Raw genomic sequence first — 16,832 nt, 5'->3', positions numbered from 1 at the left:
GCTTATTTGTAATTGTGTGATATAGCTTCAGTAAAATGCTACCCCAAGCTGTCATGGGCAGCTCTGCATTATTGATTCATTTGGACATTAACATTTGTAGCCAAAGTCAAATGTAACATAACATGGGTCCTACACCTTAATATATGCTCAAACTTTTGCAGTTCTCAGTGTGTCTAAATTAGTGTAGTTTTCAGAGGTTGCATCTTCCAGGCCTTTTAGAAGGATGAGCAAGTGTTGTGTGAATTGTGACTGATTCATTGATCTCCACTTGAGGTCTTGGTGCTGCAGAGTTTGTGCTGAAGCCAGGAGTGAAGGGAGGTGCCCGTTCAGAGGATGCTGAGCTGACACCTCTGTCCAAGGGTGTTTGCTGCCAGCTCTGCTGCTGTCCCACAAGTCTTGCTGGCTTTTAAAGGACTCTTAGGCAGCAGGGTTTTACTTAGAGTGGTGTCATACCAATGAAACGCAAAGTGTTTCTTCAAATCTTAGAACAGGGGAAAGAATGCTGCTCTTAACACCTATTGCATCTCCATTCCTTTGGAGTCTCCTTTTTAAGAACAAAGGAGAAGTGGGAAAATTAGCTGTCTGCCAGAACAAAAATCAAAAGAATGATCAGTGTGTTTAGAGATCTTGATCTCATTTAGTGAAGATTTTATTCTGTGAATGTCTGCAGTTTTCTAGTGTCTTTTAAAATGATACATGTGGTCTAAAACATTCCAACAAACAAATCTGTGCTTTGTAGAAGGAATCAATGTGTTTTGAAAGTCTAACAGTGTAATTTATTTCCCTGAAGTTTTTAAAGGAAAATAAAATGGTTTCAGGAGAATTTTCTTACTAATGATATTTTGGTTCCAAGGAGGGAAGCTAGAACTATGAAGATTTCACTTGCCAATGTAGAAAAAAACCCCATAAAAGTAATGAAAATAGGCATGTCAGTTTACTTGCAACTTAATACTGTCAAGAAATATAACTAATAAAAAATGCTAGCAACTGTATGATGGCTGTGTTTGAACAGTTTTATACTATATTCTAACTGACATTTTAATTAAAGCTCTAATACTTATTACCAGGAACTAGCTTGCTTTTTCACATCCCTCTGTGTCTTTGCCAGCTTGATTATAGTTGACAAAATTGAAAAAGTTTGATAGTTCTTAGGTTCTTCAGCATTTGGTTTTTAGACATAGTTCTTAGGTCTCCTCAGTTTTTGGTTTACAGTCCCCTGCTGGAGTGGCAGTGATTCCTGTAGAGAAATTCAGATGAAATCTAAGGAACTCTGAGTTGTGTTACTCCTTCTCTTCAGTTGTCCACTTTCCTGGAAGTATTTTTAGTGGTAAGATCATCTTACTGATCTTGTTTCAATATTTTTTTCATTTTAGTGGGGGTGAACCTGTGCTGCTGGTACTATTCATTAAACAAGTAAGACATATAGCTCCTGCTGATTTTAATTTGTTTAAAGTGGTTTTGTTGTTTTGTAATGTGTTCTTGTTGCAATACAAACATGCCTTGTATTACATTGTGATACTAAAAATAAATGCATATTTGAAACTTGTAACCCTCACCTCTGTTTAGAAAAACAAACTTCTCTGCCAAGCACACTGCACTGCAGTAAAACCTTGTGCCCCTAAAACTCAAAGCTTGGTGCCAAATCTTAACTAGATGTTCACTGGAAATGCTACAACACAATGAAATGGCCATGATTGTGGTATGAAAGACATTAAAAAAAAACAAACAAAACCAACCAACAAACAAAAAAGCCCCACCCAAAACCCCGTCAAACATGGTTTTATTTTCAAGATTTCACCCTGAACTTGTTCATACTTCAACAGTATTTCAGTTCTTATCATAGAAATATTAATTTTAGGTAAACATTCTTTATAAACAAACTCATTCTAATCTCTAGCTTCAGTTTATAAGAGCAGCAGGGCTTACTTCTGAATAATTATATAATATTCTAGCACTTATTTACTTTTATCAAGTGTTTGAATATGTTATTAGTATTTTGCTAGTCCGTGTTACTGCATCCATGCATGTTTAGCAGCATTTCATCCTACCCCAGCTGTGTGTAGGGGCTGTGCAGCCCCTGTCTGTGCTGGCCTCCCTCTGAGAGGGGGTGAAATGCTGGAGGATGAGCTTGTTTGTCCAGAAACTGCAGATAATTAACAGGGAAAGGATATTGAAACCACTGAATGGAAATAAGGTCTCAGCTCTCCATTTTATCTTTCTGTCTGTAATTCCAGCATGAATGGTGGCTGTTGTATTAAGGATGGGTGGATGAAGGGACACACAGACTCCTGTCTTCAGAAGGCAAAACTGAGTTTATTAGACCCACATCCTTCTTATAGAGAGTTATGATAAAGCTGAACCTGACTGGTCCTTAATCAATGTCCCTCACACCATTGGCTAATTAGGAACAACACCCTCTTGTGCACCTCTTCCAAGTAAACAACACCTTCAAAACACCAGCTGCAAAGATTAGAATGGTTTTAATTCTTTCTCTGAACTTTCCCAAAACTTCCCAGGGCAATGCCTGGGGAAGTTTATCTGACTTTCCTCTCTGACAAGTTCTTAGCATCCACAACAAATGGCATCCAAGAAATAGGAATTCACCAGAGTCCACGTTTTCTTTACTTTTTCCATTTCTGAATCAAATGGTTAAAAAAAGTATTTTCACAGATGAGATTGGTATGTCCTGAGGACACTTGATACAATGGGAATATATAATTTGCAAATTCTTTAATAGAAATGTCTATGAAATATTTATGTCAGTATTGTTCAGTGTCTTACTGTTACCATTTTTAAAATATAATTTACTTCTTTCTGAAGAGTTCTGTTTGCCAGTTTTGACTTGAAAGGTTCCTGTGGAGGCAACATTATTTATTTATACTGGCAAAACCCCAGATAGTTTGTATACTTTAAAATTATTTATGTGTTCATTTTGCCTTGGTTGATTAGATTTTCCTCATGATGGAGGTTAACTTTTGAAGTAGGGAATGGTTAGGTCTACTTAAATGAAGTGTAATAGGTCTTGTTAAAGCTTTACCAAGAATAGTTCATTATTGTGGGTAATCAGATGGGCAGCTCTTGCCACAGTGGTGTGGAGTTTTGTTTCCTTTTTACAGAATTTTATTTTCTTTGTCTTACCCCTCCTTTGCCAATTGAAAATGTCAATGTTTTATCTTCTTCCATTAGTGTTTTCTTAAAATCATTTTATAAGGTGGTGGCAGCTCAAAGTGCACTTTTGATTGGGTTTTTATTTGACTATTAATGGGTAAACCACCCAAACAAAGCTTCCCAACTAACAGTTATGGAGCCTTCTTTGGGGAGAGGGCTGCTGAGTTTCTGTGGGAGGGAAGATTAAAATAAAACATCAAATAATTAGAAATGTGTTTCTTAGGCTTGGTTGGCATTAAGCTCATGTAGTGCTTTTACTTAACTTTTGCTGGATTTTGTAGGATTAAAGCTTTTTGACGTGTGCAAATCAGTTTTCACACCACTGAGTAGTTTCTAGTAGTAGTGCCAACTAGTATGCCACAAGTATTATAACTTAAAATGCTTCTGCCTGAATAAAGCCCCCTACAAAACTAGAACTATCTTATGTCTAATATGCTGAGTTATTTTTGGGTTTAGTTTGATTTTGTTTCTGGGGTTTTTGTTAGTTTGTTTATGGTTTTGTTTGGTTTTGTTTTCCTTTTTTCATTTTTTTTGTAAAAGAGAAGATTTTATACCTCATTACCTTGATTTGATTAATACACTTGTGATATTTTAATATTAAATTTTTTAAGGGAAAAATAATAAATTTAGGCCTTATGCTGGCTGTCTCAGCTAATTGAATTTATTATAGTTTTCTACTTTCCATTTTCCTTGTTTCTACAGTACTAAGGCTTGTCTAATAATAAGCTATCCAAATACAAATTCTTATTCTCTTATTCAGATATTAAAGCAATAATAAAGTTAGTACTTCCCTTGAGATTAGTAAGATAATTGATTTTGAGTTACAACTGCTGCAAGAAGAAAACTAGTGGAAATATGTAAATGTTCAAATGACAGCATTGGTATATACTTCTTACACCATGTCTAGATTAGGAAGAGGGTTGTCATTTAAAATATGTTCCCTAGAACACTTTAAACATTCCTGAAGCAAGTGTTCAACACATCTGAAAATGTGTTAGCTTTATGTAGCTATACAGAATCCTGCAGAAAAACTCTTTTTTTGGGACAGTTGGTTTGAAAATTAAGCTGGTGTGTTCAAAATGTCATCACTCATAGTCCATATAACAATCTGAACATCTATTTACATCCTTCAGAACTGTTTGAAAATAAGTTTATTAGCACTTGAAGGTTATACACAAAGTGACCTTAGCTCACAGGGGTTTTTTGAGCTTAATTTTCACACTGTTTAACTGCGGGTTTAAACAAAGGAGTTCAAGTGATTTCTTCCATGGTTCTTTCAACAAATTTTGCTTTGTACTACACCAGTATTATTTAGCTCAATATTTTAAGAAGACATGAATTGAAACAAACATAAAATATGATAAATATTCCTGTAGTTACTTTAGGAATTTATATATATTACATGCAAGATCAGACATTTTTGTAAGCCATGCAATGGCTTGAGAGGCTTAGGCACACCTAGCAATTTTATTGTTTGGCTATTTATTGCTTCCCTTCCTGGCACTCTCTTGTCTCAGTTTTATGAATAAAAGAATGTACCTACGTCCTTATGTAGCCCCTTATCTTATTGCTGTGTGTTAGAGATAACCAAGGGGCACTTTTAGCTCTTGCAGTCCTGCCCAAAGCTGCACCTCATCCAACTGGGGAGTCTGAAGTAGTAACAGCAGGAGATAGCTTTTTATAGTTTTTCCATGAGACTATTTCTGCCCTCTGGCCCATTGATTTTCAAAGAACCTTTTAAAGTACAGATCAGAGATCAGAGCCTGCTTTGAAAACTAGAAAAGACACTTTATGTAGATAGTTTGAGGCTTCCTTCTCTACTTCATTTGTTAGAAATTGCATGTTAGCAGATATGGCATATCTTTCAGTTCTGAATTCAGTTAAAAAACAAAGTAAAAAAACGGAATCAGTTTTGTCTCCTTGAGATACATCAGGGAGCAGTGCTGTTCCAAAAAAAGGGACAGGAGAGGCTCATGTCTTTTTAGATTCAGAAGTCTGTGGAGCAGCCTGAGTGCACTGTGGAATGGAACAGAGTCTATTCTAGTCAAAGCATGGTTATTTCTTCATGCATCCTGTAACTCAGTACTATCCCACATCATCCTTGAACAGGGCTGTTTCTTAAATGCCACGTTTATATTTATAGTAATTGACAAGTAAGAAATGATTTCTTGCTGTGGTTCACTAGGAGCCATTGACAGAGGAAGTTGGTAACACAACTTGGCTAAATTGAGGGAGGAAGAGTTCTTTTAGAATGGATGTTATATTGAAATGAACATGGATCCATCCATTAAAAAACTTTTTAATTCTGGTGGTACACATGCTCCAGAAATTGATTTATTGTTTAGTATTCTTGACTGGCTCTGCTGTAGTTCCTCTATGCATGCAAATTCAAAATGCATACAACTTAATTCCTCACTTGCTTCCAACCTCTAATTTATCACAATGGAATCATTGTTCTCAGGTTCACTGTGCAATTACTGACTGCCTGCTTGAATAGATGCACCTTTCTCTTTCTAAAAGTCAGGCTGCTGGGTTTTCTTTTCTGCAATCGAAGTTGGAGGCAAGTGCATCATGGATAATCATAGCATGGCAATGAAAAAGATGTGCTCAATTCCTAATTTATCACTCTTGGTCTGCATGATGAGTTCTCATATTATTTTGGTTCCTCTGCTTATGTTACTGTGTAGTTTGTTTTTTTTTGGGAATGAATCCCCAGTGTGTATGATCAGTAAGATAAAAGCCTTTCTTTTGTGCCTTATGAGCTGGTTGATTGTGCAGCAGACCCCAGAGCTTTATTCTGTGACTGCTGTTTACTTGAGTATCAAGTGCTTACCCTCTCCTGCTTCCTGCTGAGACTTACCAAGAGTTTTTATCTTCAACCAAACTGCTTTATTTTCCAAGGCTGTTTTCCTGCAAGCAGAAAATAGGATCTGGAAACATATCTATAATAAATCTCATCTTCTACATTGTGTAGTTGCTTATGTGCTTTGTGCACTTCCAATCTCAAGGGCAAGGAGGTCTGGTTGTGTTGCCTCAAATACATGTTATAGTATTTTCATAGCATTTCTAGGCTACACAGGAAAGCAAACAACTTCTGAAGCCTTTATTTCCAAATACTATGGAGAATGTGAAAGAGCAATTGAATTACAATGTGCCTCAGAGAAAGTAAAAGGAAAATTGCTTTTGTAAAGAAATCACTAGTATAATTTTGTCACTTTGCTGTTTGTACCTGCCATTTTGGCCCCATACATTAATCCTAGCAGAAAACTATGTAATCACCATAATTTATATAATGGGAGAGGAAATGAAAACAAATTGTGGAAAAGAAATGGAAATGCAGTATTATAAATAGTGAAGCCCAGAAGAGTAGGAAATAGTAGTGAAAGATGAACCAGTTTAAATTTAAAGTAAATTTAAATAAAATTGGAAAAAATAAAATTAAAGTTTTCATGATACTTTTATGCCAGAAATGAGTATTGGCTGTTTATTTCTTTCAAATACTGTATAATTAATTAGTTAATAATTTTGGATTTAGAGGAGGCAATATGATAATATGTGTTATTTTTCTAATAACAGTTGCACATTTCATTGTTTTTATGATTCTTATAAAGGGAACGGATGGATTGGTTATTGTTTATAATGTATAACATTATTGCTTGAGTATGTGGCAAAAAAATTAGTATTTTCAGAGTAGCAGGATGAAATGTGTGCTTTTAACTTTTTTAGCTCAGCAATTAAAATCACAATGGTCATCACAAGATAAAAGAGCAATGTCAGGTTTAATGAGTATTTAGTATTTCATCTGGAAATAATACTGAGTTTCTGTGAGAGCTGAGTTTTGAAGTCAAGCTACAACATTTAAAGCAGTTGATCTCTTGGTAAAAATCATTTCATATAAATGTGTCTTGCTTTGGCAGATGTATAATAATTTCTAGTCTTAGAATACTTGATACATGTGTTCCAATGCCTGTGAATGAAGATTTATATATATCTCAGTCTCTGTATTTTTCAGTGAGCTGCTTCCTATGCCCAAATAATTTATTCTGTACTAAATATGATCTTTTTCCATGTAAATATTGGAGTTTATTCTAAAAATGCTACTTGTAAAGGTATTTATTACCAGGTTAAAGTTTAGCATATTTTGGTATTTTAAGTGAAATTTTAAAAATAGTTCTAAGACAATTTATTAAAAAAATACTTTGAAATTCTTGAAACCGTGACAGATTATGGAGTTGTGGCTCTTATCTTCAGCCTTAGACTGGTTTTGAAAAGAAATCTGTTTTTCAGGTTCATGTATAGATGCCACTCAGAAGAATATGTTTGGGATCCTCTTCTGGTAAAGAGATTGTAATTCATGTTCCTTTTTTTTTGCCAAAGAAGGCAAGATTCTCAACATCAGTCACTTGAAATAGGAAGCTTTAATGGCCCTAGAATTTGGAAGAAGAAGAAAAAAGACTAGAAAGGCCTTTATTTCCACACAAGTTATTTTTGATACACTTGACTCTGTCAGTTGAAATTGGAACCCTGAAATGCCCATCACCCTGGAGAATCAGCTGATCTGACACCTGAGTCTTGGGCAGGGAGATGCAAACTCAGATGCAGGGGACTCATCGTTTTGCAAACCCTCATCTTTTCAGTGATGGGGGCTGCCTGGCTGGAGCAGGCACCAGCAGCTGAGCAGAATTCCTCTCCAGCTTTGGACAGTGGAACTCTCTCTCCCATGAACCACATTGTTTTCACTTACCCCAGGTTAAACAGTGGAAATACACAGGAATGGGGAAGTGCTTAAGGGGCTCCCTAAGGAAATGCAGACATGATGGTGGCTTTGCAGTGATCCTCTGATAGGATCTGAAGCCTTTTCCTTCGTAATGAAATAGAGAAGATTCTCCATTTGTGCATACAGCATGGTTAACATCTCTGTCCCTTGGAGGCACAGCCTGGTGCTTGTAACCCGAGGCAGTTCTGTTACAGCTCAGCATTCCTTGCTTGGCTGAGCATCTCACCATGATGCCCAGGGAAAACTGATGGAGCTGGGTAGGAGCAGGGGGAGAAGCACTGCACTGAAGTGGGATCTGACAGGAGAAGCTGCTCCCTTAAGTGCTTGTGATAGTGGGGCCCTGGGAAAATGTTAAAGGTAGACTCTGAAAATGTTAGACTTTGTGTTTTGTCAGATCAATGCACCTGCGTAAGCAGTATGATAAATGATATAATTGTTAGATGTGATGATTGTTTAGTAATTAAATATAATTATTGTATAATCATAAGAAGAATCATGAGAAACTGTGTTAGAAATTTAAGGAGGAGCTATGAGGGGCCATGCTTGACTGAAATCTTTGTATACAATAGAGCACTATAATTTTAATAATTAACATGAAAGTTATATCACGATAGAATATAAAAACATGTTCATCTTGAATGTATGGTCGGAGTCAGATTTGGGTTGAAATACCCCTGACACCCAGAGCTCTTAATAAAAGCACCGACATACAATCACTTTTGTGATTATGTGTTTCTGAACACTAACACTTGTTTAACTCTTGGTCTGTTTTCCTCAAAACCTGGTTCTGTAATTAAAAGTTTACATTAATGGGCACTAAACTAAGTGAATTTCCTCAATCAAAACTGCCTTGCCCATGCAACTCTAATTTCAGAAAGCATTGCAACACCACCATTACCTGGGCAAAAAAGGGCTGATGGAAAGTAAAACAGTGGAGAGAAATGTGTTACCTGCTGAATTGTCCCTTGGGTGTCATCAGGGATCTCATCCACAAGAGTGGATCACTTGTTCTAATTCATATAATCAAGGGAAATGTGCAGCTTTAAGGATGTGCTATTTCCAATTATGTAGCTTTTTTTAAATGAAGCATAAACTCAAAAGTGCTGTCGGACTTGCTTTACCTTTCTTGTGAAAATTGAGTTTTTGTACTTAATCTCTAAAACATGACAGAAAATATTGGAAGCATGTACCACCTGTTTTTCCTTTCATCCTGATTCATTCATTAGCTTCCTCATACCAAAAGCCCTCCAAGACATAATTAACCCTTTTTTGATACCGTGAAACTTGAAACAATCATTAAAACTCATTAAAAGAGAGAAACTTACTTTCAAAAGCAGTGTAAGATTAAAATTTCCCTGATTTTTTAGACTTGTGATTAGGGTGGAATACTAAGGGTATGGCCCTCATGGTTTCAGTCTTTACTGGCTAGTCAAGTAATTAATGATAATTGGTTGCTTTGCATTGCAGAACTGTGTTTCGTGATATAAAATCTTTTGATAAAATAATTTTCTTTAATGGGATGTTGTCTTCTGAGTATGCGTTGTGTAATGATACTGCCAGCAATTCCTTTTTGTCCAGTAAGAAGAAAATATAATTGAAGATAAAAATACATTACCCAAAGTCTTGCTTTTTCTCCCTTTTCACATTTTAAACTCCAAAGGTATTATATTGTACAACCATAAGATATTTTATAATCCAGTTTTTACTGAAGAGGAACATTTATAAGAAAATAGTTTTGTTGCTTAGCTTTCTGTCACAGATCTGATCATACTGTATTTTTATATGATGTTGCTAAACTTCTAATTTTATCTTAAAACTATGGGAAAAATAGAACCATGAAATGCATATGCTTTTAATTTTTTGTCAACTGTACTTTGAAACTGAAGTCAAAGTAGTTGTATTTTCTAAAATATATTACTGGGAAACAAGTAACAAGTTGTATCAAGTTACCAACTTGATACAACTTCAGAATGCAAAGCTTTCTTAACTACAGTGATTTGCTGTAGAAAATTATTATTGAAAAAAATACTGTGATTCTTTGTAAAGGTGTCCTTATCCTTCTTTTTAAGGTTTGGGATGCTGTAGATACAGGCTGCTGTTTAAAAACCTTCTCCTGTCACTCCTGTGCTGTTCGAGCTGCCCGGTGGTCATCCTGTGGAAGAAGGATCCTCAGTGGGGGCTTTGATTCCATGCTGCATTTAACAGATGTGGAAACAGGTAAAGGCCATGAAGAATGCATTACAGCCATTTCTTTATTGTGTACAGATCACTTGGGACCTTGCTAGCCTTACTCTTTCTTCTAAAATATAGACAAATCCATAGGTGAAAGTTAGAATTCTTGAAATGTGACTGTACTTAAAAAATGTGTTTTGGCAATTAAGAGTAGTTGGGGAAGTTTGAGAAAACTGAAATATCTTGAAGTCGACAATCACATGTAATTTATGTTGTCAGATACTACACAGATGAATGGAATGAAATGTGTATTTTTATGCTCTGTCACCATAATTCATTAAAGTATTTGAACAGCCTCTTAAGACTGACTTCAGTAACATTTATACATATATTTAGTTTAAACATAGGCTTGTATCTCATTCTCTGTTGGGTTGATGTTTGTGTTTGAAGTTAATTAGGTGATTTTTTCTTTTTGCTGAATAGGACCTTAATTAGGAGTATAGAAACTTAAATTCTGGTATGAAACCTTGAGACTGAACTTGTGTTGCTTTGATGCATTTTTGAATTTGATTTGGGATTTGATTGTTGTAACCTTAACAACTAATTTCCTGGATGCTGTGTCTCCTTCACAAACTAAAGTGCTTCTGTCAGCACTTCTGTATTCCTTCTCTCCTTAATGTGTTTCCAACATCAGCAGCTTTCACTGGGACTCTACATAATAGGATATCTCTGTGTGTAATGTATGAATTAGATCCAAAATGGGACATTGTCAAGGGAAGAGATGCAATTTTACATTTCCCCCTTAGTTTATTTTTAAGTGTTTAACTCCTGCAAAGGTGCAATATTTTTTATAAGACTACAATAGAAATCCTTACAAAAATTACAAGCGGTTTTTGTCTAGGAGGATTTTCTCTTGCATAAAAGAAAGAACTACATTGTATGTGAATAACTGGAAAGCAGAAATCCTATTCAGAGGAACTGAGAAAGCAGCCAAGAAAATTTTAAAATATTGTTCACATGAGAAAAAGGTTCTTTTTCATGCTCCAAGAATTTATTTTTCTCAACAATAATTGTACCAGAAGTATTTGAATACAGTGATGGCTGGAAGGGAGCTGTTGCAGTGTAGGAATGTAAAATATGTTACAGAATACTGGTGTTTTGAGAATATTCAGCTTTTTTCATGGGGAAAGAAGCTTTAAATAATGGTGTAATAGTACATGAGGTTAATATACCAAGTCATTAATTTGTCAGATTTCTACAGCAACCTTTGTAGTCCCACATATAACTGAACCTTACTTATCCAAGTGGATTTACTTTTGTTGGTAGTGCTTAAAAATTCTAAATGGAATGGCTATCTTCATAATGGGATTTGTAGCAGCTGAATAGATTTTGTGTGCCTGAATCACTTTTCACTATTCTGGGAAAAATCTTGTAAAATTGTAGGGAAAATTCCAAAGATACATAATTTAAATAATATTCTTTAATTTCCAATATCTCTTCAGCTTAATTAACTAGTAATGGAACAGAAGTCTGGATTAAGTTGATTATAGTGATTCATTTATACTTCTCTAAGAAATGACAACAATAACAAAATACATTTACTAAGTGTCAAAACAGATAAATTTGTAAATGGTTCTTTCCTTACTGACTTGTGAGTTATAGGGTTTCTAGCTACTTCAATAAATTGTATGTGTGAAATGAATGCTTATATAATTGGAAGTATCAGGTATTCATTACTGTCTTATTTAAAGAACACAGAATTCCTTGTAGTTCCTCTGAACTGCAGTTGTGATTGGACCTTTCACACCCCATTTGGAAAAGCATAATAGGAGTGATCAGAACTTTAGTCTGATTTCCTATGTATGCAAGCCAGTTTCTGAGCTCCTTCCCTGTTGTAAAGTTACTCTTCTTTTCATACATTTCAGTCAGTTCTGTTCAGAAAGACAGGGCAAGCAGTTGCCTCTGGAATCCAAATCAATTTGATATAAAAAGCCTCATTTCCATTTGAAAAACACTAAGGCATCTATGAGATTTTGATTTACATTAGTTCACTGAATCATTCATTCCTCCTCACTCTTCATCAGTGCTGAGATGATTTCTTCTTTGATTAACTTCAGATAGATGTTAGAACTGTTCCTTCACATTGGACTTTCATATACTTTTTTGGACTTCAGTCCTAATTACTTTCCATTGCTAGTGTGAACTAACTACCAGTGTGTTTAAATGTAGTAAATGCATGCCAGTGAGATTTTATAAATAATAATGCTCTCTTTCAGGCTCTATGCTCTGGTATATTTTGTTCTGGTTCAACATTTTTTCCAGTAGTTTCCTAAAATCTAATCTTTCTTGTCTTGGTTTTCAGTATATGTTTTATATATTACATCTGTGTTATAAAAATTGCTACATGTCCTTCACTAAAAGAAACCTAATGATCTATAAAGAATGACTTAAAATTTAAAAAAGGTTGCAAATACAGCTTAGTACATGCATGGTATTGAGCTGCTGAGCTGTGGGGGATTTTTTGTCATTTTCTGTTGGTTTTCTGTTGGGAACATAGTTTCTGCCCTACTAAATTGAAATTGTAATCTGGCTAATTGTTCTGGGTCTGATGAAGGCTAGTTATGATATTTCTCAAAGGAATGTGTCAACAATTTTTTAACAAACAGCACTAGAGTAAATTCTTCAGGAAAATTTCTTTCCAAGATTGGACTTCAGTTTGGGTATCCCATGTGCTAATATAGTGCATCTTCCTGAGTGGGTTTTTTTCTACTTTTATGATCTGAACAACATCAGAATAGAAGCAAACACTGAAATCTCATTATTCATGAAACAGAATTTTTGCTGTTGGCAGAGAAATCCTGATATGAGGCTAGAAGACACATCCATGAAATCTTATGCTGCAGTTTTACACCACCAAACCCCTTGCCCTTGTCACGTGTATGAAATGAAAGTTCTTACATATAAAAAGATCTAAGATACTCCAAGCATAAAAAATGAGGTGATAGGAATCTCAGGAAGTTCAGCAAGGACATGATCTGGAGTGGAGTAATCCTGTGCAGCAGAACAGACTGATGTTAAACTGGTTAGAAAGAAACTTTGCAAAAAAATACCTGGAGGTCCTGGTGCTGCATGTGAATCGGCAGCGTTGTCAGCAGCAAAGGAGGTCAACATCATTCCAGGCCAGATCATGAGTATTTACCTAGCAGGTAGAGAAAATGATACAGGCTCTTCTCAGAGATGTGCAGTGAAAGGATGAGAGGCAAAGGAACGGTGTAGGAACACAGGAACTTGTTGGCTCAGCTCAAGGGTGATCAAATACTAAACCAGGCTGTTCAGAGAAGCTGTGGAGTCTGTACTTGGAGTACCCAGAACCTCAGTGGACAGACCCTAGATCCTTAAGGAATCTGCTGCAGCTGGACATAATTTGAGTAGGGATTACGAGTAGATGATCCCTGGAGGTCCAACCTACAGGATACTGTGATGAAGAACAGTACAAGAGAAGAATTCAAGTAAATGAGGTACAAGGAGTTCTCTTACTGTGGTTTGGATAAGAGATAATAGATGTTGCTGTGCAAGTCTTTTTTAAATTCAGTTTTTGTAGATCATCATATATTATCTTCAAGGGCCATCCAGTGCCTTAACACCAGGATGTGAAGCTAAGACTCTTCACAAACATGGTTTTCTTAAAAGCTATTGTACACATTCAGTATGGGTTGGACCCAAAATGTGCATTATTTTTAAAGAACTGAAGGTTATGCATGAGTCATTCACATGAGTGGTTCTGTGATCAGTTGCAGTTTGCATCAGGCAAGTTCAGCACTGCACTATGGAGATTCATGAATATTGGTAGATCCAAAACCTGCAGATTTACTGCCTGTTACTGGCTAATATTTTTTTATTGTCCTATTTTAAATACACTATTTCTTTATAAAAACAAAGTCTTTTGAATATTTTCACAAATATGATAGTAATGCAGCACTCTGAGACTGCCTGCTTTCGTTTTTCTCTAATAACTCACAGTCATTTTCTATTACTGGTAGTTCAGACACATTGTTATTTACAGAGTGTTAAATAGTGCTATATTCTGAGAGCACTGAAAAAAATGCTTTTAAAACTTTCTAGGTCAAATAAATTTGACATTTAACTTCTGTTATGTCCAGATGCAATGGAGGTGCTCTACCAACTTTGGAAGGGTAATTGTATTTTTAGAATTTATTTATAACTGTTTTATTTTTGGAATGCATGTTTTATTAATCAGTAGATTTTTCATTAGTCACAAATGAATTGGTATAATAGCATAGGCAGAACATTGGCTGGGTTTTTTTACTATTTGCATATTGTAGATACTTTTCATTTCTTTAATATTATGACAGAGGGAATGTTCCAAGAAATTTTGGCACATTTCCTAAGTTGCCAAATGCTGCAGTTGTATTTTAGTTCATGGACTAAGCTTGCTTTTAAATATAATTTCCTCAGAGTTATAATGAGAGAGAGTTTCTTAATGGAACATCTTGTACCTACCAAGAAAATTTTCTTTTTAATGTATTTTTTTCTGTTCTAATTTGATAGTCCTATAGATATAACATTGCTATTTTTAATGTACTCATATTTGTTCACATAGGAGTTCTAGTTCTCTTACCTAAACATCACCCCAGGAAAACTGTGGCATTCCTCTGTTCCTCCTTTTCTCTCCCAGTAGTATTTAGAGAATATGTTTCAATATGCAGAAAGCTTTTATATGGCACCTCAGAAAAAAAAGCCCAGTTGATTGATAATGTTTTTGTTTGCTTATTTATTTTTTTTCTTTTGAGTGTATGCAGGCACCTTAGATGTGAGGTCAAAGGTTTCCCCCAAGATTCAGCAGTTTTATGAAATAAGTTGAACATAGCACTCTCCAGCTAGGAGATAACAGCATTTTACTTTTTATGCTCACTGCTGTAAAGCCTTGCTGAAAAGTATTTATTGTGGGGACGTTTCAAAAGTTAAAAGAGAAAATTATTTAATATTTCAAACATCTGCACTTGCTGAGAACTTGTGAACATTTAGGGACAAAAACTAGGAAAAAATATGTCATCAATATAACTTTGGTTCTTGAGAAAATAATAAAGCCAATTGTAAGCACACCAAGAATGGAGAAGTAACAGACAGCATTGATTTGTTAGGAACAAATGATGTCTAATCAATCTAATTTGTTTTCACTATTGTGCATGAGAGGGACTGTGACTGTAATGAAATATTTTTGTATATGTTGTTTTATGTCTTTTTCTAAGCACAGAGGGGAATCCATTTTGCTAAGCAAGATTGCTCTTGTGTCCTTGTAAGTCTCAGGCTTCACCTTTCTTTACAGAAAGACAGATCACAGATTAGAGTAAGGAAGTAAATGTTTTAGGGTTTTGCAGTAGGTGTGTGAACCTAAGGGCCACTAAGCACAGTTACAGAAGCATCCTGTTCTGAGCAACTGTGCTGATGTTCTGTGAAAAATTCAGAATGTTAAATAGCCTTTAAAACATCTGATTTCATAGCTGAGCAGTTTCACAGTAGGCTGCTGCATAAAGAAGCAGAAACATATATTCAAGATATTTTTAAAGATTTTTTTCCGTATTGTGCTTGTTATTATTATGTTACTGGCAAGCCTTTAATGCTTGAAGAATTTAATTAAAGCCTTTAAAGAACATAAAACATGCTGCAAAAGATATAGTAGATATTGTTACTGAAATTGTGAAAATTAAGGATTAGAGAAACATTTGATTTCTGCTTTGGAATAACAATCTCTTATAAAGGAAAATGATATGTGGTATGGATTTTCCCTCAATTAGCCAAAGACATTTTCAAAAGGCCTAATTTTCTAGTCTATGAGTTGGTTATGCTGCCTTTAGGAACTAAAATGCAATAAATATATACAAAATAAAGATATATACAAAAATGTGCTGATTTATACCTGTTATGGATGGGGGTCTTCTCCTTCAAGGCCATCTGTTTCAATATATAAAATAAGACCCTTCCAAAGGTGAATATTTCATTTAGTAAAGTGAGTAATTGTAGAGAAAAAGATGGGTAACTGAAAAAAAAAAGATTTCCAGAAAGGTGGAGAAGGATCTACAGCAAACACTGAACCTGGATTTCCCAAGCTGTGGGGTCGGTTCCATCATAGCAGCATTACAGCCTGGAAAGAATAAATTCTGCTCATGTTAGTATAGCACCTGAAGCCAAGTTTGTGCAGGAAAAGGCTAAGAGTTGAGTTCATTGCCTCAAATTACTGAATTGCATGAGCTAATATGCCCCATGTCATCTTTTGCATTGACCTGTTCCATCTCTCAGATGGATATTTTTCCTAAATTTCTGAGTGAATTGTGAATTGTGAATAAATTTTAGTTGTGACAATAAAGAGTGTTTCCTTTCTCTAAAACCTTTTGAGTTTGTTAACTGCTGCTGCTCAGCCTGTATACATTCCAGTCTTGCCCCTTTTCTGTCACATGGCAGTAGAATGGAATTTGTGTGTACATGTAATAACACCAAACCCTTCAGAACACTGTTTACTCAATTCTCAAAAAGAGATGTTTGATTGAATTTCACTTTGGGGAGGCAATGAGAGAGGGAGGGTTGTCTTGCAAAGTATTAATTGGAGAGCCTGAGCTTTTAGTATTAGTTTATTGTGATTGTTGACTTAAGTAAAAAAATTTATTAATATCTGCAGCATCAAATCATAAGGTGGCAG

The 16,832-nt window shown here is 35.3% G+C and overlaps 1 protein-coding gene across 3 annotated transcripts in view; it reads left to right on the top strand.

Moving 5' to 3' along the window:
* Positions 1-16,832, top strand: part of WDR25 (WD repeat domain 25) — a 62,153-nt gene that overhangs the window by 23,938 nt on the left and 21,383 nt on the right. For all 3 annotated transcript variants that reach the window (XM_064715927.1, XM_064715928.1, XM_064715929.1), the window contains exon 3: positions 10,015-10,162. In XM_064715927.1, the coding sequence (XP_064571997.1) occupies positions 10,015-10,162 (148 nt within the window). The remainder of the gene's footprint in view (positions 1-10,014; positions 10,163-16,832) is intronic.

Source organism: Zonotrichia leucophrys, chromosome 5 (assembly GCF_028769735.1).
Source record: "Zonotrichia leucophrys gambelii isolate GWCS_2022_RI chromosome 5, RI_Zleu_2.0, whole genome shotgun sequence".
In the NCBI taxonomy this organism is placed as follows: Eukaryota; Metazoa; Chordata; class Aves; order Passeriformes; family Passerellidae; genus Zonotrichia; species Zonotrichia leucophrys.
This window is presented reverse-complemented; position numbering and strand designations above follow the sequence as displayed.